The 25,607-nt window shown below is 38.5% G+C and overlaps 1 protein-coding gene across 1 annotated transcript in view; it reads left to right on the top strand.

Annotated features, from left to right (window-relative positions):
* The first annotated feature begins 10,357 nt into the window (after window positions 1-10,357).
* LOC131240110 (protein SEMI-ROLLED LEAF 2) overlaps window positions 10,358-25,607 on the top strand; it is a 41,289-nt gene continuing 26,039 nt past the window's right edge. Inside the window, exons 1-7 of the mRNA XM_058238163.1 lie at window positions 10,358-11,171; window positions 13,447-13,494; window positions 13,676-13,750; window positions 14,414-14,529; window positions 16,375-16,489; window positions 17,041-17,169; window positions 18,909-18,956. Of these exons, the coding sequence (XP_058094146.1) occupies window positions 11,037-11,171; window positions 13,447-13,494; window positions 13,676-13,750; window positions 14,414-14,529; window positions 16,375-16,489; window positions 17,041-17,169; window positions 18,909-18,956 (666 nt within the window). The 5' untranslated portion in view covers window positions 10,358-11,036. The remainder of the gene's footprint in view (window positions 11,172-13,446; window positions 13,495-13,675; window positions 13,751-14,413; window positions 14,530-16,374; window positions 16,490-17,040; window positions 17,170-18,908; window positions 18,957-25,607) is intronic.

The following is a 25,607-nucleotide window of genomic DNA, read 5'->3' as shown; positions in this document are numbered from 1 at the left end:
CCAAGCTCAGAACTGGAAGTGTAACTACCGAATCCGAATCCAACCACCAGGAGCACATGACCCACTGAAAGTCTAGATCTAACTTCTGGCTACCTGTTCCAGAAATTATATGCTCCTTAATCTTATACTCAGGTATCTAGTTTGTATGATATGGGCCCCACGGTCTAGTGATCCAAACGTTGGAATGACGTGGCCCACCGAAGATGGGCCATGCTACAGATATCTTTAAGATTGCAAGATAAACGCCAATCTCGAGCCTGCTTTCAGTGGAATGTGTTTTGCTTATGTATCTCGTCTTCACCGTGTATGGGCAGGCGAGAATTTGAAAAGGGTAGGGCTGCCCTATCAAAGAGATCGTTTTGGGGTTATAATCCATCAATGATGGGGCCCAACAGTCCAATGATCTGGATCACTGAACCATGGTCCCCAGACTAGTTATAGCCACCTTTTACTACATCGCAAGTTACGCCGGAATCGTCTCGGACGCCTTTTTCACGCAGCTTGGAAAACACCCAAGCTCCGTTGGTGTATATGTAAAACCACTCCCTCTCTGTCAGGTGATAATCCAAGCTGTACATAGAAAAATCAGTTCAAAAAAAAAAAAAAAAAAACACTTATGGCCACGCAAATGTGAAAAATGTAAAATTGCTCCTAAAACTTCTAAATTCACACGGTGTGGCCCACCTGAGTTCTGGATAATCGTGGTGAGTTACATCTGATTAACAGATTTGATGAAAAATATATACAATGGTGGCCTCATATATGAACCTATAGTTGGCATCCCATTCCATGGTGTGGCCCACCTATGATGTGGATCTGGCTGACAGCTTTCCCTGAGGGTCGATGATATTGAACCTGATGGACGGAGGGGATTTGATATGGACGCGGATTAGATACTGACAGGTTGAGTAGCGAGACTGGCCACCGAAGTGACGTCACCAAGTTCTGTGGACCCCACTAAGATGTATGTGTTGTATCCACAACGTCCATTCATTTATATATATTATTTTAAGGCATGAACCAGAGAACAAGGCAGATTCAAAGCTTTAGTGGACCCCACCAAAGAAAACAGCAGGAAGATTGATGCCAACCGTTGAAACCTTCCTAAGGCCTAAAGAAGGGAAAACACAGATATTAGCTTGATATAAAACTTTGGTGGACGTTAGAAGTTTTTAACGGGGGTGTCACTCTCCCCACTGTTTTCTCTGGTGGAGTCCACTGAAGCTTTGGATGTGAGTCATTCTTTAGATCTCACCCTAAAATGATCTCTCCAGATGGATGGACGACGTGAATACAAAACATACATTCCTGGGGCCCACAGAACTTGGTGACGTCACTTCAGCAGCAGTCTCGCTTCTCAACTTGTCAGTAGCCAATCCGCGCCCATTTTATATATTCAACAATGGCAGCCCCATGGTTTTGGATTATTTTGGACGCTGTCGGCCGGGTGGTGGAGGTACTTCTCCTCACTTATGCGACAATGATACTTACCTAGCCTCTGTTTTATATCATTGCATATAATACCTCCATGGGAGGAATCTGTACCAAATGACAGAAACACCCTATTAGGAGTTTGTTTTAATGCACATGCAGCTCACTCTCAAGAAAAATAAAAAAAAGGGCATCTAATGGAAACATTGAACAACTCAGGCCGATCCAATCATCAGGTGGGCCACACCATAAAAAAATAATGGACAACCACCTAAAAACCTCAAAATTTTCATGTGGTGGGACACCTGATGGTTATATCAGCCTAATTTTTGTGTTGTAATGGTGGAATGACTATGCTAAACAGGTTGGATGACATTCATGCACTACCATGGGTCCACACGTTTACAGCTAGTTGCCGTTGGAGAAGGATAAAATGGTCAATTATCACAAGATATTAGTGTTGTTTCCTCGTTCAAGGAATCTGGGATGGATCTTTGAAACACATGGAAAGTATCTGTGATAGTAAAACAGAGGGAAAGTATTGCAGGGTGGTGGTAGGTGCAATTAACCATTTTTCATTGGAAAGAGGGAATGACTTGGCTTTGTTAGGTTGACAGTTGAAAATGACTTAAAACTCATTTTTCTTAATCATAATTATTATTATTATGTATTAGAGATTTTGTAAGAATCTTATATAAATTATGGAGATATATGCTCCTAGCTACATTTAAACACTTAGACAATCCAGTCAATTGATTTAGACTGTCCATTAGGTCAGGTGTAAATTTCATGGGCTGCCATGCAAATATCACACCAATCTGACACATTTAACAATCTGATCACTAGGCTTTAATATGGACGGTCAAGATCATCTACACAAGATATGTCCAATCAACAATTTGATCAATCTATTTATTGGGCCTCATTAAAGATTGCTTATTATTCTAAAGAGTCACTTTTGTTGGGAAATCCTAACCATCTCATTCCTGGGATGGAAAAAGGAATGCTACAAAAATAATGACAAAACAAAGATGGATTTGTTCATCCGGTCAGTGCGATTTTTCATGGTGGCCCATATAATGTGCTTTGGACTTAATAGACGGTTCAGATGTATTGATTTGATTGTCCAAGGGACAATGCAACTAAGAGCACTATAACTTACATTGCTGGGAGAGTATTGGACCATTAGGGTAAATTATGATATTTAATATATAAATGCTGTTAACTAAAAAACCAGATGAAATGGGCAACCAAACAAGGTCTTTAAAGTTTTATATTCTTGAAAAAATATATATATATATTTAGAAAATGACGGAAAACCTATTCTTCCAAGCAAGTACACAACCTCACGTGGACCATTCTTTTAAAAACAAAAAAAACAAAAAAAAAAATGGGTGCTGTCAATGTACACAGCAATAAAACAAGAGAAATAATCACATGCAGTACTCCCATTCCTTTCCTTGCCAATATCAGATCCGATCCGTTGAAGGGGTGGGCCACACCCTGATAATCACTTATTGTGAAAATCAGGCTGATTTTCACTGATTGAGCAGGACAAAATGTCAAAATGGATTGACGGCAGATTGTATGACTCGGTGCACTGGTGTGGGCTGTCAATGAGAGTTTCATATCAGGTGATCATTATGGGTGGCCCACCCTTTTCACATATTTAATATTATACACATGCTACACATTGGAAGGGAAAGAAATAGCTGTATGTGAAAGTTTATATACAGCTGCTGCATGTGATCATTTCTCCTAAAGCAATTAATATAATATGCTTACAAACAACCATGATTACAACATATATTTGAGATGGCAAATTGTCCACCTTTGACTCTTTCATCTTTTGACAACTTGTCCAGTTTCCATCGCGGATTGGCTAGCCCATCGGCTTCTGGCCTAGCAGCCTATGGGCTGGACTTGGGTTTACTTTTCAAGACTTAAACCACCTTGACTAGTGTGATAAATATCACTACGATATTGAAAATCACGAGAGGCTAGCTACACAGTACTATTATACTAATATTGTGATATTTACAAAATATCAGAAATTTTCAAATTTTTTGCAAGTTTTATTGCAATGTAATTATCCCAATATTAATGCAAAAATTATTTGAAATTTTATTAATGGATAAATTATTTAAAATTTTAACTAAGTATATAATTATATATTTGAAAATTTAAATTACTGATCAAGAAATTTTCTAAAATGACAACTTTAGTACCTTGTGTCAACAATTGGCAAAAGTAAAGAGATTAAGAATAATATTGGCCATAGAATTTAAGTAGAGTGGCAAAAACGGAGATTTGCTTCTAGAGTTTTATGTGATTGGTAAGTATCATTATAACTAAAAATAAAAGTTTATAAAATAATTACAAGGCCAATCATTTTTTTGAAGAGAATATTGAGTAGTAAAGGAATAACATGTTCTTAGAATAAATATTATTAAAATGGGGATATTATGACAATGAAGGATAAAATAAAAAATAAATGCATTCAAGTGAACTTAGACATAGAACAAATAGCTAAAAAGATCATGAGTGAAGATATACTTGCATGATTTTGTTATATGGCATGGAGACCAAGACCTGTGCCAGGTAGGCATGAGTTGGTATATGTTAAATGCTTTAAAAGATAAAGAAAAGATCTAAAAGATCATAAATGAAGGCGGTAAAAAAAAATTAAAAAATTAAAAAAATAAAAAGACTTACTAACTTATGATATAACTAAAGTTATGGATTTTGATAGAGTAAAATGGTAAAATCAAACTCATATAACCAACTCCAATTAATTGGAATAAGACCAACTTGAGATTTTAGCGAATGACTAGCTTTGTGGATTTGCTTTCCACACACGCAAGTTTGATTTTTCTTCCCACGCTTTACTTGATACAAGTGATTTATAAGTAATTATGCGCATTCGCAAGAATTAGTCTCACCTTTAAGAGGGGATAGAAACACCTTGCTATCATAAAATAAAAATTAATTGAAACAAGGCTTAAATGTTGTTCATGAGAAAAATAAAAATAAAAATCAAATGCTACTTGTAACTTTTATTTTTACGAATGTTTTTTTGAGGATACATTGGGAGACATTAAGATTTGGAAATATCTCCAGAAATTTTCTAACTCGGAAAATTCTCGAGAACTAAAATTATCACTGTTATAGGTAAAAATATACTGACCAATAAGCAAAGGCTAGGTTGGACACTTGTGTAGCTCAGCCAACACCGATTATGACCAAGGAGCCCCTAAACGGCCAGAAAGCAACAATACCCTACTAAGGAAATGGTCATCCTGGATTCCACCTACATTCTGCTAAGGAAAGGAGCTTGACCCCTGTATTCGGATAAAGACAAGTCGAGCAGGGCGATCATGTGCTTAATACCGAGAGAAAGCCTGACCACGATTCACGAAAGAATTCAGGTCGGCAAGCCACTCTCAGAAACATTCATGTAGGTCGCCTCGAACTCTTCACCCCGTTCTCCTACCATGCGCTTTTACTAGTTCCGACCTGGTACCAGCCGATTATATCTTATAAAACTTACTTTTCCAAGATCCTAGCCAAAAATCTAAGAGGAGGACTACAACACAGGCAAAAATCTCGGAAGATCATTATGATACGTAAAGGATCTGAATCCCTTTACAATACTTTCCCACTAAATAGGGAGATCTCATTTCACCATACTACCCTCTCTCAACTATAAAAAAAGCATCCCTAATAGTGAAGGTACAGACAATTCAACTCAGAAAATACTCCCAAAAACCCTATATTCAAATAGATCTTGCTTGTCTGACTTTGTCATTGGATGGTCTCTGCTGCAATCAGGACTTCCATCTTTGTCTTATTTTGTAGGTCTTAAGTGATTTAAGGAGGATGTCCAAATTTCTACATCAACAATTATTATGCTTTAGATAGACTTAGGCATATATCGGAGGGGGCACCGGAAAAATAAGCAATACTACATGTGTTTATATTCAATAACACGTTGAATATATGCCCTTTTTGAATATGTCGGGGGCTGGGCGTGATCTAAATCTCAGGCCTGCAAAAGTTGAGGTCCAAGATTAAAACGGGTCGGGCTCAGGCTTAATTCGCCCGGATCCGAGACCCGCCGGTTCACAACTTCGCTTCCCCGTTAAGCTGTCATGAAATCATGCTCTTTTTTGACTTAACAAGACAGCACTGCTTTCGTTAGAAAGCTTTGATACTTTGGTAGCGTGCGATGCTTCTTTCGCATGCGCTCAGGAATTATACAGATGGTGCATGTAACTCAAATCAAGCCGTCCAATTTGTGGGCCGTACTTCCTGTCCCTCAGATCACTAAAAATTACACTGACATGATGATGCCCTAAGTGAAGGAATGGATTTGAAAGGTTCCAACGGTCCCAAGTCAACTAACATAATCTATTAATCAGATGTAGTTTCATTCAGTGGATCTTACTTTGAACGGTTTCAACTAATATACATGGACTGTCTGCTCTCATTCTCAGGATTTGAACGGTTTGATTTTGGCTTCATGAATGTCGCGAGTATAAATTCAAGTGCACGTGTATGAATATCATAGTTACCAGATAATCAAATAATTCCCCTTCCTTGATTCGCTCCGGGGTGTGAAACCACTTTCCCGTGTCATGTCATGTAGGCCATATGAGTGGCACGGATTGATCATGCGGTCCTACGTTTGCTGCCGCACTGGATATTGTACATCAGGCCACAGTTATAGCGGTACAGCATTAATTTGGTGGGACCCACTTTGACAGGGGAGTCCCAGATAACGTTCCAGATTGCTGGATCACGACTGCTCCATGTCGCTGCCTGCAAAAACATTGTCAGGAGAGAAAAACAGCAATGGTCTACATTCATTGGACAAAAGGGCCAAACATTGAAGGGTTAGGATCTTCCATCCTAAGATATTTTAGAGGAACTACCTATCCAAGGGTGTTATCAACATATCAACAGTTTTGATCACTGATCGTGAGCCTCAAACGTATGCAATCATGTGCGCCAGCAACTATATATATGTTTCATGTTGAGGACCGTACAATTCCTCGGCTAAATGCGGCACTTTCTCTCTCCAACATGAAATCAACTAACCTGTGAATGCGCTCGAATGAGACAACGCAGGGTCGGAAGCGGATTCTGGTGTACCTCACGCTATATAGCTGCAGTATCGACGTCAGCAAGTTCTTTGGGTCTCATTACGAGGTATGTGTTATTTTCAAACCGTCCATCCATTTGAAGAGCTCTTCTCAAATCTTGAGATGAAAAATAAAACAGATATAATTATCAAGTGAACCATGCTAGAAAAAGCAGCGGGGGATTTAACGACTACCATTGAAACCCTTTTTAGGGTCACAAAAGTTTTGGATCAATATGAAATTTTGTTTCCTCTTCATTTAGGTTCTCGTGACCTTATGAACAGATTGGATGGAAAATAAACTTTATGTGAGCCTTATGAATTGTTTAACGGTGAAAAATCATTATCTCCGCTGCTATTTGTGGTGTGGTCCAGATAATCTTTAGACATGATTAATTTTTTGGATTATAATCTAAAATGATCTCTAAAATTAGATGAACGGTGTAGATATAATAAGTACATCACTGTGGGGCCATGTAACTTTGATCTCCTTTGAACCGTTCGTACAACTAGGAGCTCGAGGAGCGTCATGCTCGTCTTCGCACGACACGTACCTACAGCAGCTGATGTGTGGTACACCAGCCAATCCGCTTCCGGGGTCCTGAAGCATGTGAAAGTGAAAACTGTCCTGACACACAGTTAGTAGGCAGAGCTTGTAGATCGGGACTACCAGCCGTTGATTTTGAGCAACGCATAATGGATCAGTGGTACCTAGAACCTCTTAAACATTTGACGGTTCTAATTCCTGGATCAGCAGCTGAAAAAATTAACGGTCAAGGAAAATGCGTTGCAACGGTCGGAATAATCTATTAATCTGATGTGTAGAATCAGCAATTCTAAATAAATAAATAAATTTAAAAAAAAAAAAAAAACCAAGCAATCGGTCTCCATGTTTAGAGCCACTGAAACATGGGCTCACTTGTACAAATGGATGCGTCAGGACCCCATCAGATTCTTATGCGTGAGGGCTTTATGATTCCACTCAAGAGGGAAAAACAGGGAAGTTGGGTCTGGGTTCTGGAAACGTTTGCCTGTACCCTGGCATAGGTATACGCCTGTGCAAAGGACTATGGGGCCGACAGAGATGTCCGTGACAAATCCACTCCGTCCATCCGTTTTGAGAGACAACAATAAGACAGGAATCTAAAAATCAGTCAGATTCAAAACTCAGGTGAGCCACATCAATGAAAAAGTGGAAATAGAAATGTCCCCGTTGAAACCTTCCTGGATTTGACTAGAGACGGATGGTCAAGCTCTGTGGGACCCACTTTAATATATATGATTTATACGTGCAGTCTATATGTTTTGACATTGCGTTTTAGGACATGATTTAAAAAAAAAAATGCAGATTGAACGCTCAAGTATACCACATCACATGAAGCAGTGTGATTTAAAGCTCACCAGGAGAAAAAATTAGCACTGTAAATGAGCCTGTACTATGTCTTCTTCTATTTTTCCGGGTCGAAGTAGAGTGATAGGTACGGAGGTAGGGTTTTTGATAAAAGTACTCTTCTGCCTAATCGGATAAAGTGACTGAAAAAGATATAGGTATTTTCATTTTTCTAGTTCACCCGTACGGATAGAGATTTACTTTGATAAAATTTTTTTTTTTTTTCCTAGTAGAATGAAAAAAAGTAGGTTATACGTTGGGTGGTCTGTACGATACAAAATCTCCCGCTGAAAACTTCTTGAAGGCATACATGTGACCCTAGGAATAAGTTAGATGGCAATTATACATCATGGTGGGTTCCAGCGTGGCTCATTTCAGCCTTGAATCTCCCTTCTTTTTTAGGTTATGCCCTGCAATGATTTATCAAAATAAATGAACGGTTTGGATAAAACATATAGTTCATGATTGCCCCATGAAGCCCCTAACATCGCCCTCAATCTCTAGGTAGGTCCGGTGGGCGTTGTGCCCAATCCGCGCCCAATAAAAAGAAGCACATGTATCATCGGATACGAAACTCTTGTTACGCCCGGATGTTCAATTCCTACCGTTTTGTGTAAGATGGCTCACATGAGTTTTTGATCCGCCTGATTTGTAGATTCCTCTCCTATTGTGGTATTCCAAAACATATGGGCGGAGTGGATTTATCATGCCCATCTCTGTGGGCCCCACATAGCTCCAGGCACAAGAATCCGATGACCTGGTTGGATGTCACATACACAACGCGATAAACCCCGCGTTCTGCATTGATGGTTCTACAGCAGGTGTCACCGTTTCCACTGTCATCCACTATTCCCTTTGGTATGGCCCACCTGAGTTATGGGAACAGGCTGGATTTTGAGATCGAGGCCAACACGAGGCCGCACGTAATGGACGGATTGGATGGCACCAAAACATCACCGTGGGCCCCACCCAGATCGAACATATCATTCCCTCGTAGAGATATTGGAGAGAGTCTTCCGTCCGCTTTGTTGAGATGGGCCCCACCGTATGATTAGTGTAGGAAAAAGCTAACTTTTAGCGCAGAAATGCAATTTTAGTCGGGTATAATTGTAAATACGTCCTCTGCTGCTGAAAGCTGTAAATAACGCCTCTAGCTTGAATTATTGCAATTACCTCCCCTTAAATTTACAGATTCAATGCAAGTTTCCCCACATGTTTTATTAGCACTAGGGGGTGCAGCTCGGGTGGGTTGAACTCAGGTTGAGGCTTGAACCCTGAGCTTGACCCGATCTCAAAAGGACCTGACCCACAACTTGCCCTTACCCAAAATCCAACCTTAGGTTCCCAACTTAAACCCAACCCACATAAAATTAGATGTTTTTGGCTAGATATGTCTCACCTAGTGATTTGATTAACCTCATATTTTTGCTATTTAATATTTATGGTGGATGGATATTGTTGGACGGTTGGATGCCATTTGTACATAGATGTGGGCCTTACAGGTGGGGCAGAGTAAATTCCTAAAACAACCATGTCTCTGTCATTTGGTGCAGGTACAGCAAGGAAGGGGTATTTATGATTTTCGTTTTATGATTTTCCGAAATGCACGGTGGAGCGGATTCGGGAGTATTAAAACCAACCCAAAACCTGATCTGAGATCATCCAAACGGGCTCTTAAATGTTTGCACCAACAGATGATCCCAACCGTTCAACTGATGCGCATTTTACTCTTGTCTAGGCCATGCTCATCCAAGAATCAGCCACGTGTCTCCGTTCATTCGGTGGGAATAGCAAGATCCTCAACCAGTGGGGCCCATGGTCTAGTGATCAAGACCACCACTCTGGATGGACCATCTCTCAAATCGATCCCACATTGAAAGATCCGAGCCGCAAATCGCGGCGTTTCTTCAATCGAACATCCCCACCGTTAAAAACTTCATGGATTCCACTGGAATGTTTATTTGCCATCCATCCTGTTGATAAAGTCACAAACACCTAGATTAATAGATCACACAAATTTCATCTTGATCTAAAGCTTTTATGGCCCACAAGAAGTTTTGAAGGGTCAATCACCACTGTTTCCTATTCTACGGTTCATCTGGGATTTGGAACAGCTTCATTTTTCGGATCATGCCCTAAAATTAGCTTTCAATACGGATGGATGGCGTGGATGTAGTCACATAAATCAAAATGGGCCCCACAGTCAGGGCTTCCACCCACCTCGGCGTCTCACCTAATCCGCTCCCATTTGCGGAAGGGCCCACCTGCACGAGCTGAGGACCCAGTACACGTTTATCCTCGGGCCAAGGATGTAATAATTCCTCAAAGGGTATTTTGGTCATTTTCCAACAGAACCATTTCTCATCATCTCCGGGGTCGATCATGCTTTTGGACTGTTGATATAGAGTTCCAAAATTTAAGGGAATTTATTTCTCCGTCCATTTCAATTACTTATTTGGATTTTTTTTATTGAATTAATGAAAAATTTTGTCTTTTGTTTTTTTAAAACGTATTAAAATAATGTCTTCATGAGTAATAGAAAGTAACATAAAAACTCTAGGAGCCTCTTTGCCCTTTCAGGTGTCTATAAACCGAGGTATCTTCCATCAGAGTTTCTGTTATACATTGAATTTCTAATCTTCGATCGATCGAATTCTTACTAAAATTCAATTTTTCTCAAAAACCCAGAAAGGAAATGTTTTTTTTTTTTTTTTATATTGCAAGATTTTGCATTTTTCTTCTCGTTTTTCGTATACTCTGCAGGCTTGTCCAGATCACCTGATTAAGATCTGGATTCAGTGAAAAAGGAGCTTCTTTCATTAATTTGGTTGTTGGCTTTTTCTTGGTTTTGAGAATTTTTCTTGAATTTTAAGGAATTGTTGGGGATTTTTTTTTTGGAATTCTTGCATTTTTGGTAAATCCATGAACCCAATTCCGAGAATCATTATAAATGCAATTTTAATTATTTGGTGATTCTAATTTATTTTTTTTCTATTTTGTGCTCTGTTTTTTAAAGAAATTTGATTTTTTTTTTTGTCTTTTTTGAGAAGAGGGGATTGAATTTCTGCGAAGATGGGGGTGATGTCGAGGCGGGTATTACCTGTCTGCGGCAACCTCTGTTTCTTCTGCCCCTCACTACGTGCAAGATCGAGACAGCCTGTGAAACGGTACAAGAAGCTCCTTGCCGGCATATTCCCTCGATCTCAGGTGAATTCCCTGCCCACCTCTGCAACTTCATTGACTATTCTTGAATATCCTAGTTCTTATTTTCATATTGGCATTGGTTAATGGTTTTTGGGCTTTCTGTCAAAGAATTATCATCATGTCAAACTTCTGCTGGGTTTATTTGGATCATAATTTGGCTTAGAATGGTTGGATTGTCATCATCAAATCACTAAGCATCCGAATCTTTTAATCTTGGTTGATGATATCTTATATCTGTTTGTAGATTTTAGCTACTGGCATGTTCAATTGGACATTATATGGTCATACCATGGAATGTAAAGATTAGTGAATGTGTATGTAGCGTTGAACCAACCATTTCGGATCTGCTTTATGGGTTCTCTGTTAGTCACTAGTAGGGAACTTCCCTATTGCCCACTGAGCTAGTACGTCTGGTGTGCATGATTGGCTTAGTCAAACTATTGATATGATGTTCCTGTCATGAATGGACCACGGTCTAAAATTCCCCTATATTGAAAGATCCTAGCCATCCAATCTTTTGCAATTTTTTTTCATTGAATGTGGACTGTTGGCATATTTGTTCTTCTTTCTTTTTTTTCTAGAGACAACACATTTTTAAGGAAAATCAGAGGGGGGAGGAATTCCAATACATAGAAACACACGGCTTGCACATTCTTTTGCAAGAGCATCCATAATCTCATTATCGTCTCGCAAACGAAGTATTAAACTAGAGGTAGTGTAGTGGATTTAGCTTCCAAGGCTCAAAGTTAGGCAAGGACCACAAGATATCAAAATTTTAGAGTCACCTTCAATGATCACTGCCCCTGAGAACTTCTTAGAGCAAATTCTTGAAGCTTCCGTATGCACCTTAGCCTCAGCCTCACCAGCTACTCTAATGACAAAAGGACTATCACTGCCACTGAGAACTTCTTAGAGCAAATTCTCAAAGCCTCCCCATGCACCTCAGCCTCAGCCTCGCCTGCCTCTCCAATCCCAAAAGGACTAGAAAAACACATGTCATTGACACCCATGCTGGTATATGTCTTCTTAACTATGTATCTAGCCCGGTGTTTAAAATATCGACGATAGTGGCCGATATATCCCACGATATATCTTGTATCCCACCTGTGCGATACGAAACGCATAGATAGTGCCTATATATCCCACATATTCGATCCAATGAACATTTTCAATTTCCGATCCATTTTTTTTTTGTTGTAAATCATATTAAATCAGTGTCCAATGGTTATAAATCTATGATTATTCATGTTTTCCATGAAAAATCATGGATTTGGAGCTTCGATTTCGAGGTTTAAGGAGATGGGCTAAGTTGCAGAAAATTGGAAAGATTAAAATTTCTCAATTTCTCGCAAATCAGTTGCAATTTTTGTATCCAAACACAAAATCAAACTTGTAACTTGATCTAGTGATTCTTGTTTTGCTTTTGAATGTATAGTTTGTGTTTCCATACATGTCTTCTTACGTTTATAAGTCATGTGAATATACTTTAAATATACTTGCATCAGTTCAGTTGGACAACGCATTTATTAGGACCCCATACAAAGGAAACTCCTATTATGTGTACTCTTCTTTTTTTTTGTAATGTTTTGATTTCTGAGTGTGTATTGATGTCTTTTTCAACAATCCCTGAAGTTTCATTAAAAAATTTGACCAATTTCTCAATGTTCCAATGTTTCCTAACAACAACGATACATTACGCGATACAACCGATATATCCCATGCGATAACCGGTATGTATCCGTATCCCAAGGGTGCGATACATTATGCAATAACGATAATTAAAATATTGATCCAGCCTATGATAAAAAGGTTTGGACTGTCCAATTAAGAAGATTTTTGGTGCACAGACCATCGGACCATGGGCCCCATACTTAGAAAGCTCTTTTCACTATAATGCAGTTCCTTGTTCATCACTAAATTAATCACCAAAGGAGAATCAGGCATCTCTCTCTCTCTCTCTCTCTCTCTCTCTCTCTCTCTCTCTCTCTCTCTCTCTCTCTGCACATATGTATAACATCTGGATGGGTTTTGAAATTTTGATTAGTTAGAACTGTATCAATCCACTATTGGACTTTGATGAATATAGATAAACTTTTCACACACAAACACACACACATATTTCCAAAATGGTGAAAAGTTTGTTTTCGTGGGAGTGCTACACACACACACACACACACACACAAACACACACAGATATATATATATATATATCCAAAATGGTGAAAAGTTTGTTCACACACACACACACACACACACACACACACACATATATTTCCAAAATGGTGAAAAGTTTGTTCTAGGGAGGATTTCCAAACGTATGAATGAGGTACTTGATACTAAGATGGCTTTGAAAGCCAACATAAGTCTCTTGGTACTACTAACATTTGACAGTTTGGAGATTCTGCAGTAGAATACCGTGGAAATACCATTGTCATTCATCTTTCTGCTTCTCAAACAATCACTATATGCCCCCACTCACTTATTTTCTGTCCTTTTCTTTTTTGTAGGATGTAGAACCAAATGATAGGTTGATTTGTAAGCTCTGCGAATATGCTTCAAAAAACCCAATGCGGATTCCAAAGGTACTGTCATATCCTGATCATTGAATACAACGTGGCTTCGGTGGTTTGGAATTTCATTGTTTTTTCTTTGTTGACTTCTTTATGGTACCTTCCCTTGACATGGGCATGTTCGACCAACATCAGCATTCAGTGTAGACAAATGACCTACCTGATGAACAACCTGGATTGCGCGTGCGGGTGCCGCATTTGGCACGTTGAGAGTAAGATTTATTTTGCAATGTCAAATCATAGAAGACAAATCACAAATGCCAAGCCAAGTTGATTCACACGAGGAGAAATTGAAGAGGTTATTTGCATTTGCAACACAGATGCTAGTGTGGTCCATATGTATGGGATTCGGGCCGTGAATCAGGTGGGGTACACTGTGAACATGCACTGCCCCGCTCCACACACACACACACACACAAAAAAAAAATCCACTAATCTGGTGAGCCACATGTTGGAATTTCTGATTTAGTTTACTGGTGGGCGAATTTTTTTGGATCACTCTACTTCACAGTCTTATTTCTGCTAAACACTGCACCAAGGAGTATTAAGGACAAGAACAATGGGGAACTAATTTCTTTGACTACTTGTTCAATGCATCTTAATCTAAACTTGGATTTCAATTCCAATATATTGCTTCTCAGGTATCTTTCTCTATTCTCCTTTTGTTTTCTGCAGATTACAGGGGACCTAGAGCAGAGATGTTACAAGGGATTGCGAAATGAACATTTTGGCCAATCTAAAGTAGTGGCATGCATTTATAAGAAACTGTTAGCTTCATGTAAGGAGCAGATGTAAGTTTGACGTTGCATGATGAAAGAGATGTTCGTGCTTGTTATTGAAATCTGTGCATGCTTTCAGAAATCATGTAGTTTCAATTTGTCTTCAATCCGATCCTTCTTTTATCTGGTCTTTGTATTTGTTGCACATGTATATCTATTTATCGAGTGATGGTATCCTGCGAGCTGTGAGCTGCGAGCAGTGCCGTAGGGACCATTCGTGCAAGCAAGAGGTAGTCCGGCTCAGATGAGCCCCACTGTGATATGTATGTGAAATTCACTCTGACTATCATCTGCGTCACATCAAGCTAGGCCCAACGCCCAAAATTCTGGCAGATTTGTGATTCAGGTGGGCCACTCCAAGGGAAACAATTGGGAGGGGGATGCCCACCCTTGGTTTTTTACGGGGCCCACCATGTTATGTATGGGACATCCATTGTGACCATTAGACATGTCATCCAATGCTAGACCTAGATGAATTGGTTGCCCACTATTGACGGCCTTCTCTTTCTCCCTTTGCGTGCAATCACATTCTTTCCCTCCATTTTCTCTTCCCCTCTGAAACTCTCTCTCTCTCTCTCTCTCTCTCTCTCCCCACGCATGTTACATGTGCCATTACCTCGTTCTAGTATTATTTAAACTAACAGTTCCATAGAGTTAAATGACCGTCTTATTAAGACGAGAATTATTTATAAAATGAAAACAAATACAAGAGAATAAGATCAGTATGCCTCTCCCAATCCATGACCTGTTAGAGTGAAGAGTCCTTACTCCCTAATGAAAGATACGTCCATGTCTGCTCGTTGGATACCCAACCTACCAGCCATATCTAGATATGTCCATGTCTGCTCCTTGGATACCCAGCCTATCAGCCATATCTACCACTGAATATGCCTCCCTCTTTGTTAGATATGGCTAGGAGATTGAGGACATGAATGATTGGACTATCTGACCATCAGGTCTTCTCCCCTAATAGGTAATTTCAGCACTGTTTGTCGTAGCATGCGTCTTAAGACCTCTCCCACGGGCCTATGAAACTGGCTACTAATGGCATCATGGCCATTAGAAATTACTTGCAGAGTGGGCCACGGCTTGCAAAACAAACGTACGACTCTGAAAAACTTTTTCTAACCCATCCACGTGCTTCCAATATTAGGGCCCATGTGCTGTTTGGACCAGATTTTATTTTTGGGAAAACAAGTACAAGGTTGGAACAACCTGATGGATGGATTAGATCTTGCATGCACATACCATGCTGGCACATGTATGGTGTGTACATGAGCTTTATTGCACAAGTGCATGTGCTTTGAAAAGCTCTAAATTGAAAATGGTTGTAAAAACTATTACTTAATACAATTGAATTGATGTGATACATGCTAATGTTTGTATGCTGCAGTTCTTTCCATTGTTATGCTTGGAGAGGATCCAGTCATACAGGTATCCAGCTAATGCCTTCTATGATGGCATACTATTAGGAGCCAGGGAAATTTATAGTGGAAAAAAAGTTGCCTCCCTATGTTTTTCTCTGCACTTGAATAAATGACAATGTATTGTTTGTACGCAGCAGTTAAATTTATTTATTTATTTATTTTTATTTGTTTTGTTTCCTTTTTACACAACTACTGAAAAATGGTCGTGCATATGGCTTATGGAATTTGTTCCTTGCATATGCATCTTTAAAAGCATTTTTAGTTGGATTCTTTTGTATGAGCTTGAGTGCATGAAGCGGATAGATTACCTGATGGGACTACGAGCCCAAAATGCGTTTGTCTACTCTTGTTTTGAAATGTTTTCATTTGTTATTTCCCACACGTTTTAGAGCTTGTGCATTCATTTGTCATATGTGGTATTGTTGTTCAGGCCACTATTTGCTAGTAGCTTATTGTCTATTGTAAGGACTCTTCTAGAGCAGACACGACGTGATGACATGCGCGTTCTAGGTTGCCAAACCCTTGTCGACTTTATAAATTGCCAGGTACATTCACCTGACATGGGTACTTACCAGAATTTAATAAGGTTGGAAAAATATTACATATAAAATTACACAACTTCTCTAAACTCATGGTTCTCGTATCTTTAGGAGGAGCTTTGCTAAGTGCACATGTGGGCAATAAGGCTCACATACACACCACACATGCCGGCATGGTACTATAGGTCCAACATCGAGTACATCCATTAGAAAAGGCACTGCTATATTGATGCCCTGGCCTAGACTCAGGCTGATCCATTCGTTAGGTGGGTCACATTTTGCAAACCAAATGTATGACTATGAAAATTTTGGCTGAAGCTTTCTAACCATCCACCCGTTTCCAATATTCAGGCCCACACGCTGAGTGGACCAGATTTATTTTTGGTAAAACATGTAGAAGGTTGGACCAACCTGATGGATGGATTGGACCTCACACCAATGTGCCATGCTGTTACTTGTGTGGTGTGTACATGAGCTTTATTGCACATGTGTGTGCACTTAGCAAAGCTCTCTAAGAGTATCCATTGTCTAACTACTTGTTATGTGTCATGAAGTAGATAGATAGCACATACATGTTCAATTTAGAAGGCCTCATACCGAAACTTTGCCAATTGGCTCAAGAAGTAGGGAAAGATGAAAGAGGGCTTCGTTTGCGTTCCGTGGGGTTGCAAGCTCTTGCGTACATGGTATGATATGGTATATTTAATGCTTTAATTCCCCTGCCTTCTCCCATACAAGCGCTTTATTTGTTTCACAAGGTGTAACCACAATCTGCATAGACTAGATAGTATTTTTGCATTCATTACTGATGATAAATATGAAACTCTGACCTTCAAAAGAGAAAAAAAGAAAAAAGAAAAAAAAGAAACTGTGTTTGTTGTATATTATTAATGTATTGATGCGTTAGGTCATGTTTGAAACCATGGATTCCATGCCAAACAGTGGAAAAGGGAAAGGGGTTTCCTTCGATGTGACAATTTTGTTTTTTGGATAGCAATGAAAAGGGTCGTGTCAACCATGTTAGGGTGTTGACGTTGTTTCACTCCTTTGGTGTACCTTTTTTTTTTGTTTTGTATTCTTTTTAGCTTGGCCTTTTGTCTTGCAATCTTCAATAAAATTACTGCATTATCCTTCAAAAAAAAAAGAGGAAAAAGAAGTAAAGGGTGGATTCTACCAAGCAATCATTATACTTTTCCATAATTTTGGATTCCTGGCACAAGTTGGTGAGTATTTATCATAATCATCATCTAAGCCTTATCCAAATTAATTGGGATCAGTAGGTGAGTATGGGAGAGGAATATGAGCTTTCCACTTGCCACCCAAACAAGAGCTCGAAATTGGAAGCCATGTTTCATTAGTTCTCATGTAAATTATCATTAGATAATTCTTGTTTTTTCATTTCTTTTGCCTTGGATTCTGTATCCAAACATGCCCTAAAAGGAAATAGAAAAGGGATTAATAAGGTATTTATGCAGTATCAGGGATGCTGGGCCCTAATGCACTAGTCTAGCTTAGCTTGTAGTTATATTTGAAACTTGTTGAGGGATATGTTAATTACCTTGTATGTCTGGCTTTATCTAGTTTATATGACCAATCCATTTGGTGAGTTTGAACTTTTAGGGTGTTCAGCACAGAACTTGGACATTGTCCTTCGAACACTGCATTCAAAATATCAGTATCAAATTTGTTTGACAATCCTAACCTCTGATTTGTGGACACTTGTTTGTGGAAATAGGACTATTGGATTTTATTTTTATTTTTATTTTTTTCATTTTTAACCATCCAATAAATGTCCACCAATCATATTCAGATAATACAAATAAGCTTAATTTTTGGTTCATGATGCATCTACACCAGGTACCATAATTCAGGCTATTTAATTTGATTACTTGTATTCCACCTGTGCAATTTCCAAGTAACTTCTAAATGCCTGCATATCATCCATCACACTCCACCAGAGTCTTAAAGTTCTCCCAGTTTCAAATGTTCTTTACTTTCATAACTCGTCCTAAGGAGTCTAGATAGGAATGACACCACATAGTAATGTGGGCCAGTCCAAGCATATTAGCTTGAATGGAAATCCAATGCAAACATGCTGGGAACATATGCTAACGTCATTCAACGCCAAAAAGCCACCTCTCAAGAACAATGGGAAACATAACTCCCTCTATCCTAAATGCTTGTAAGACATGGTCTTGAAGTTTGAGTAGAATGGTATGTAAGTTCATAGATAAAAGAAAAGTAAAATGGCATCATATCAAATTTGAACAGTAGTACAGGTACAGAGAACTAAGAGAACAACAGCTTGATGGACTTAGATGGGTCTTTCTTGCCATCATTGGTGTCTTCTATATGTTTCCAAGTTGTGCATTTTACTCGCCTGCTAATCCTTTTTTTTTTCTGGAATTTCTCATTTTATGCGCAGGTGTGGTTCATGGGTGAGTACTCGCATATCTCGATGGACTTCGATGATGTAAGTTCCTCTTTTTGTCATTTAGATTTTTGTATTTCAGTAGTAGAAATCAAAACAAAAATGAATGTCCCCTCTAAGTCCTCTACCTAGATTTCTTTTGTATGGGTCCTGCATGTTCTTTATAGACACTTTTCTCAAGTGGATGTAGATGCGTTTACAAATTTCTAGTATAGCTGCTACATCAGTAGATTTTCTGGTCCGACCTACTTTGTTGGACATGTTCTGGCCTGGTCAGACCTTTGATACTGTTGAAGCAGTAGCAAAGGAATGCCAGGATGACCATATCTTGCATGTTTGCAGAATTTTCTCTGTATTTCTGCTATGTAGACAAGCTGTTATGATTATATAAGTGCAGATATTGTGTTTCTTGAGCCCTTTCCCAATGCTTCCCCTATTCTAGATGGAATATGGTGATTAACTATGACTGATCCACTGGTTGATTGCAAAAATAGAAAAACCAAAAGCTTTAATTGGGCTGTGATCCTACATCTGTTGAGATTGAATTGTAGTGGTTGGCTTACTGTACGATGACTGCTCCTCTAATGTAGGATGATGAAAACTATCCTAGGATGCAAGATGAGGGATCAATTACACATTAATTTCAGCAATCAACATGTAAAATCAAGCCTATGCACATAATAGATTTGGAAATTCAGATTTATAACATGAAGATTCTAGGTTATCACATACGCGGTGCACGAAAATATAAAATAATTCAAGAATGACCCACTTGGAAGTATGGACTTCCAATCTAGCGTGACTAGTGCAACAACCACGTGAATAGAAAATGATGAAAGCAAAATTCTGGTTGAAGGAAAGTTTCACAAAAATTTCAGATTTTCATTAAGATTTTGTATTTATGGATGGAGATTTAGGAATGCGGTTTTTAGGGATTCAAATGATCTAAGGTTTAGGGAGTTTTGGAGGGAAATCAAAGAGGGACAAAGAGAGAAAAACCCCAAATGGGGGCCCGCACGTGGCTGCTCGTATTGATGCATGTGCATGCGTGCATGTACACGTGCGAGTCCACATGTGGCTAGGTAAAGGGGAAGAAAGAGAGAGGGCCCGTTATGCTTTTATAATTAAAAATTCAAAATAATTACACCTATGCCACTCACTTAAGTGAAATGGCTCATTATCCAAAATAAGAAAACTAAAACACTTATTATTAATTTCATCTATCAAATAAATCCTAAAAATAACAAAAAACATAAAAGAAGCAAGATTAGAGTCCAAGTGGCTCAGATCTTAAAAGATCTGATGGCCCGCTGGCTTGATTAACAAAATCCAACGGTCAGATCGACACGAAATAAAAATCATATGACTAAAATGGTCTCCTAAGCAGCCCACATGCATCATCCCAAAGTGGAGTCTTCCTGATGCACGCCCAATTCATGTGGGGTCTTCAAAATGGCCTGATGGGCCTCATCTGAAACTCTTCTCCTATCCATAAAGAAAGTTGCGCTGATGTGGGTGGTTGCCTTTGTCTCTAGTACACCTGCGTAGGTCATTTGATGTCCCCATCATCCTCACTGGTGGTAAAGAACAATTGTAGCTATTGCAATCTTCCAATTACCTAGATAAGCTTCCCAAATAACTTAGCGTGACATGGTTTTTGTGTAAAGTTAAGGCCCCATTTGAATGGACCCTGAAATCGCATTTAAGCAAGCATTTCGGTCAGGCCATCGCCTATTCAGGAGGATGCTTCGTTGTTGTGATATAAAAAACATGACCCGAAACAGCGTGTTGTTGTGATTATGCTTTTCTCCACCAAACTAATATATATATATATATATATATATATATATATATATATATATTTGTTTCTGTAATACCTGAAATTGAACAATATTATTTGGAAAGGGGACCCAAAATTCATCGGCACATCGGAGTGTAACCTAAATACAAAACATGTTGTTCTTACATAGGTTGTTCTTTAAGTATATAAGATCATGTAAACTAGGGATGCAACTCGGGCAGGTCGAGGCGGGTTGAGGGTCAACACGAGACCAACCCATCCTTAAGAGGAACCAACCTTCTACTCAACCTAACCTAAATTCCAAGCTGAATTTCTCAACCCAAACCTAGCCCTGCCTGATCCAACCCAACACAAATACATGTGATTATTCCTAACCCGAATTTACTCAGCCTAAACCCAACCTGATTTCAAATCAGGTTGGAGTTCTCTAACCCCAACCCAACCCAAGCACCTTGACAACCTAACCCAACCTCACTCGAACTTGGGTTTGGGTTAACCTGAACCCAAGTTACAACCCTAATGGAAACATTAATCTTTCTGCTGGCTTGGATGACTTTTTTAGACAATAACTTGTAAACCTCTCTCTTAGTTTAATTGTGGTTCTATATGATTCATTATCTTAGCATTAACAATCCTCTAGAAAGGATACTTTGAAGACTAATTTTGTCATAATTGGAGCAGCATGGGACTGAAAGAGTATTTCCAGGCCTTGAAACCCACAATTGTTCAATATCCTAGTCAAGGTTTTGGAGAGAACAATAACAAAAATTTCACCATCCATAGATGTTGATTGGCATCCATAGCTCATGTTCTAAAGTGAGAGAACCCGATACCTATTCTCTAGGCAAATTTCAATGTAGATAATCGCTTCATTGGCTATTCTTTGTTGGCGTTTTCCATTTCGGGTCTTCTTTCCATGGTGCTTGCAGTTTTTTATTGTAAGGTAAACAGAGAAAGGGTGATAAACATCAATGGCTAGAGATAAAACTACTGTATGGCAGGTTGGAAATCAATTTCACTCTCTCAGGGTGTGGACGATCTTTCACCCGCAGCATTAGGGATGTATTTGAGGCCTCAAGCAACTCAAGTGGATAGTGTGAGTTATAGCTAGTGTTCGAAGTATCGATATCACTACAAGTTTCACTAGCCAGGGATACGGAAATAATATCGATATTGCTGATAACCAGAAATGCGGGGAAACATAGGAAAAACGGTGGAATTTTCAACAAAATTTCAAGAGATGTAAAAATTGTACATATTTGCATATTTAGAAATAAAAAACTTGCAAAAAGAATGCATACATAACGAGTTTCCATTTAATGGGGCCTTAAAAGCATGTGTTGTTGTAAGAAATTAGTCCAACCATCCCCTCCGGCCTATTTAACCATCCAACCTTCCATCCGATCATCCATCAATATTGCAACACATAATATTTCACCAAGAAATTATCAACAATTGGAAAGGAAACGAAAGATTCTAGTCTTAATATGTCGCACGTTACGATATCGATAATATCGAGATATTATCAATATCATTAATAACAAATTGAACACTACATACAACCATGTGCCCATGAAAAAAAATTGAAATAAATTTTTTTTTAATAAACAAAATTTTAATATCAATACGTTGGCGATATTATTGAAATATAATCAATACACTTATGATACAAGCATTACTTAGAATTTACATAGTCGAAAATATTGGCGATACATTGACGATATTGATGCACTGGGAATGCAAGTGACACCTAAAATTTACATAGTTGAAAATATTGACGATTACATTAGTGATGTTGATACGTTAGCGATACATTTCTAATCCCTGGAATTTATGATACTACCAGCATTATTGGTATCGCTACCAGTGTTATCGGTATCACTAAGCTAGAGATAAAGATAATATCGGAGATAATTCGAACACTGGTTATAGCATTTCCATGTCTGTGAGTCATTCCTACTTAGGCGTGCTACCAAATAATCTGAAGGTTCCCTGTTATATATGTCGCCAAAGAATCTGGGAAGCATATACTTGTAAAGTGAGGTAATTACACTGGCTATAATGTGATTGTTTCTAGTGGGGGCCACTATTTTAAATGGCTTTGGTGGTGACATCTCGTTGTCATCACAACCTTGGCCAAGGTATTCAAAATCAATTATGTAGTGGTTGTTACATAACGGTAATGGTCATAACTGTTACTCGTTACGGGGTTGAAACAACTGTAATGGCCGTTACAGAAAAAACAAGTCGTAACGACCCTGTAACGAACTGTAATAGCCCCGTAACGGTCCTGTAACAGTTTTTTCAAAAAATAAAAAAAGGGCCGTAATAGCTGATACGGGGGCTGTAACGGCCATCATGGCCTGTATCATAATGGTAACGGTGATGGCCGTTATAGCTATCGTTACCATTTTGGAACACCTTGGCCTTTGCCCTACTATTTGGAGTCGGCTCTTTTTCAACATTTGGTGGTGAAATGTTGAGAAGAAATTACTTGGTATTGTGGCTTTGGAACTACAAGTATTTAAATGAGCTAAAGCAGTTCAAAGGACATGTTTGCATTATTTGCAAGGATCAGGAAATTTAATAATTTGCAAATAGTGAGGGAATTGAAATAATTGAATGGCAAGAAAGCTGGAAAATGGTACCATGTGACAAGTGCAATTTTAATCATTCCCATGTAGCATAATTTCTTGAAATTGACATATGTTGGGAAGCAAAGGGAGTAGTTGGCCTCGGTATCAGTATCACTGCAAGTTTTGTTGGTCGGGGATACAGAAACAATATCGATATCACTGATACCCGGAAATGCGAGGAAACATAGGAAAAACAGTGAAAATTTTCAGTGAAACTTCAGAAGATGCTAAAATACACATATTTGCATATTTAGGAATAAAAAAAATTGCGAAAAGATACATAATAAGTTTCCATTTAATAGGGGCTTAAAAGCATGCGTTGTTGTAAAAAATCAGTCCAACCATCCCATCAATCCCATCTATCCATCCAACCATCCTACCTTCCATCCAAACATCCTACCTTCCATCTAAAATCCATCAGTATTTCAAAATATCGACAACACGATATTTCGCCGAGAAATTGTCGACAATCGAAAAGGAGAAGAAAGAATGTGGTCTCGATATCACCCATGTTGTGTTAATGATAATATCATCAACAATTTGATCACTGTATGCAACCATGCACCCATAAAAATAAAAAATAAAAAAATTCAAAATGGAATTTTTTAGTAAACAAAATTTTGGCAATATCGATACATTAACATTATTATTGAAATATCGCCGATGCACTAGGGATACAAGTGACACCTAGAATTTACATAGCGGAAAATATCGGCGATACATTGGAGATATCAATACATTAGTGATACAGACAACACCTGGAATTTACATAGTTGAAAACATTGGTGATACATTGATGATATTTAACGATACATCGCCGATACCTGGAATTTTTTATACTACCGATGTTATCAGTATCGCTGAGCTGGAGATAGAGATAATATCGGGGATATTCCGAACAATAGTTGGCCTTACTATTTCATAAATTATGTGAAGAATATGAAAATTCACTGAGGGAAAATTTGTTTAAAGTTAATAAGTTAAGATTCTTTTCAAATTGTTTCTTTTTGTTAGAAACTTGTGGCTTTTATGGCTTTTTTGTCTCCCATGTGTATATTGATTAGGCATGGTTAAAGAAACATAACCATACTTTTCATTATCATCTTGTGAATGGTGTCAATGAGAGCCTTTGCCATTGCCGATTTTAGGAGCCTGGGTAAAACAGGAGGGTTGACATGTAGTTGGTAGCTGATTGTAAAACTTTTCTCAATCTACTATTTAGAAGCCAATTTGTTAGGAGAAAAATGACAGCAGTGGCATTGATGACGATGATCATAACTTTTGTCCCAACTACTTGGGGGCACTGTTTATAGCATCGATATCGCGTTACGTATCACACCCTTGGGATATAGATACATATCAGTTATTGCACGGGATATATCATTTGTATCAGGTAATGTATCTCGCTTTTTGGGAAACATGGGGAAACATTGGGAAATTGGTTGAATTTTTCGATGTAACTTCAGGGATTGTTAAAAAAGACCTTAATACACACTTTTAAATCATAACATCTCAAAAAAAAAGTGCACATAATAGGTTTCCTTTGTATCGGGTCATAAGCTATGTGTTGTCTAACTCAACTAATGCAACTATATTCAAAGTGAATTCATAACATTTATGAAAAAAGAACGTATTTTTTAATTTTTATTAAAAATTAATTTTGGGTGAGCGGCCTTCCCCGTGGGTTTGCTCCCCACGAGTGAGTGTTTGATTCCCCTCCTCGGCATTACCCAATACATGTGGTTGTGGGTGATTGTGTGTATCCGTGGGGATTAGTCTCGCTTCAAAAAAGGCAGGGACACCCGTGTCTTCAAGAAAAATAAAAATAATTTTTTTTTCCAAAATTTGACAAAACTTAATGAATCCGTAGATCAGGCCTCATGCATATTTGATTTCATGTTTGGAGTGCAAGATTGCAAGCAATTTGAGAGAAATTGGAGAAATTTTAGAAATTGGAGAAATTTCAAAATTTCTCCAATTTCCCTCAAATCGGACCACCTACCATCAAATATTGAAATTGAGGGTTGAAATCCTTGACTTTCCATGCAAAACATGAAGAATCAAGGATTTCTTATGATTTCACACTGATTTTATATGATTTAAACCAAAAAAAAGGGGGGGGATCAAAATGAAAAATAACTCACCTTATGATAAACGGCCCCAAATGCAAGGAAATCTTGATTTTGATTTCAAATGTAGGTTTTTCTCCCAAATCCGAGTAGAGGATGGACTAAAATCCACCTATAAACTGGTTAG

Source organism: Magnolia sinica, chromosome 3, assembly GCF_029962835.1.
Source record: "Magnolia sinica isolate HGM2019 chromosome 3, MsV1, whole genome shotgun sequence".
Lineage (NCBI taxonomy): Eukaryota > Viridiplantae > Streptophyta > Magnoliopsida > Magnoliales > Magnoliaceae > Magnolia > Magnolia sinica.
This window is presented reverse-complemented; position numbering and strand designations above follow the sequence as displayed.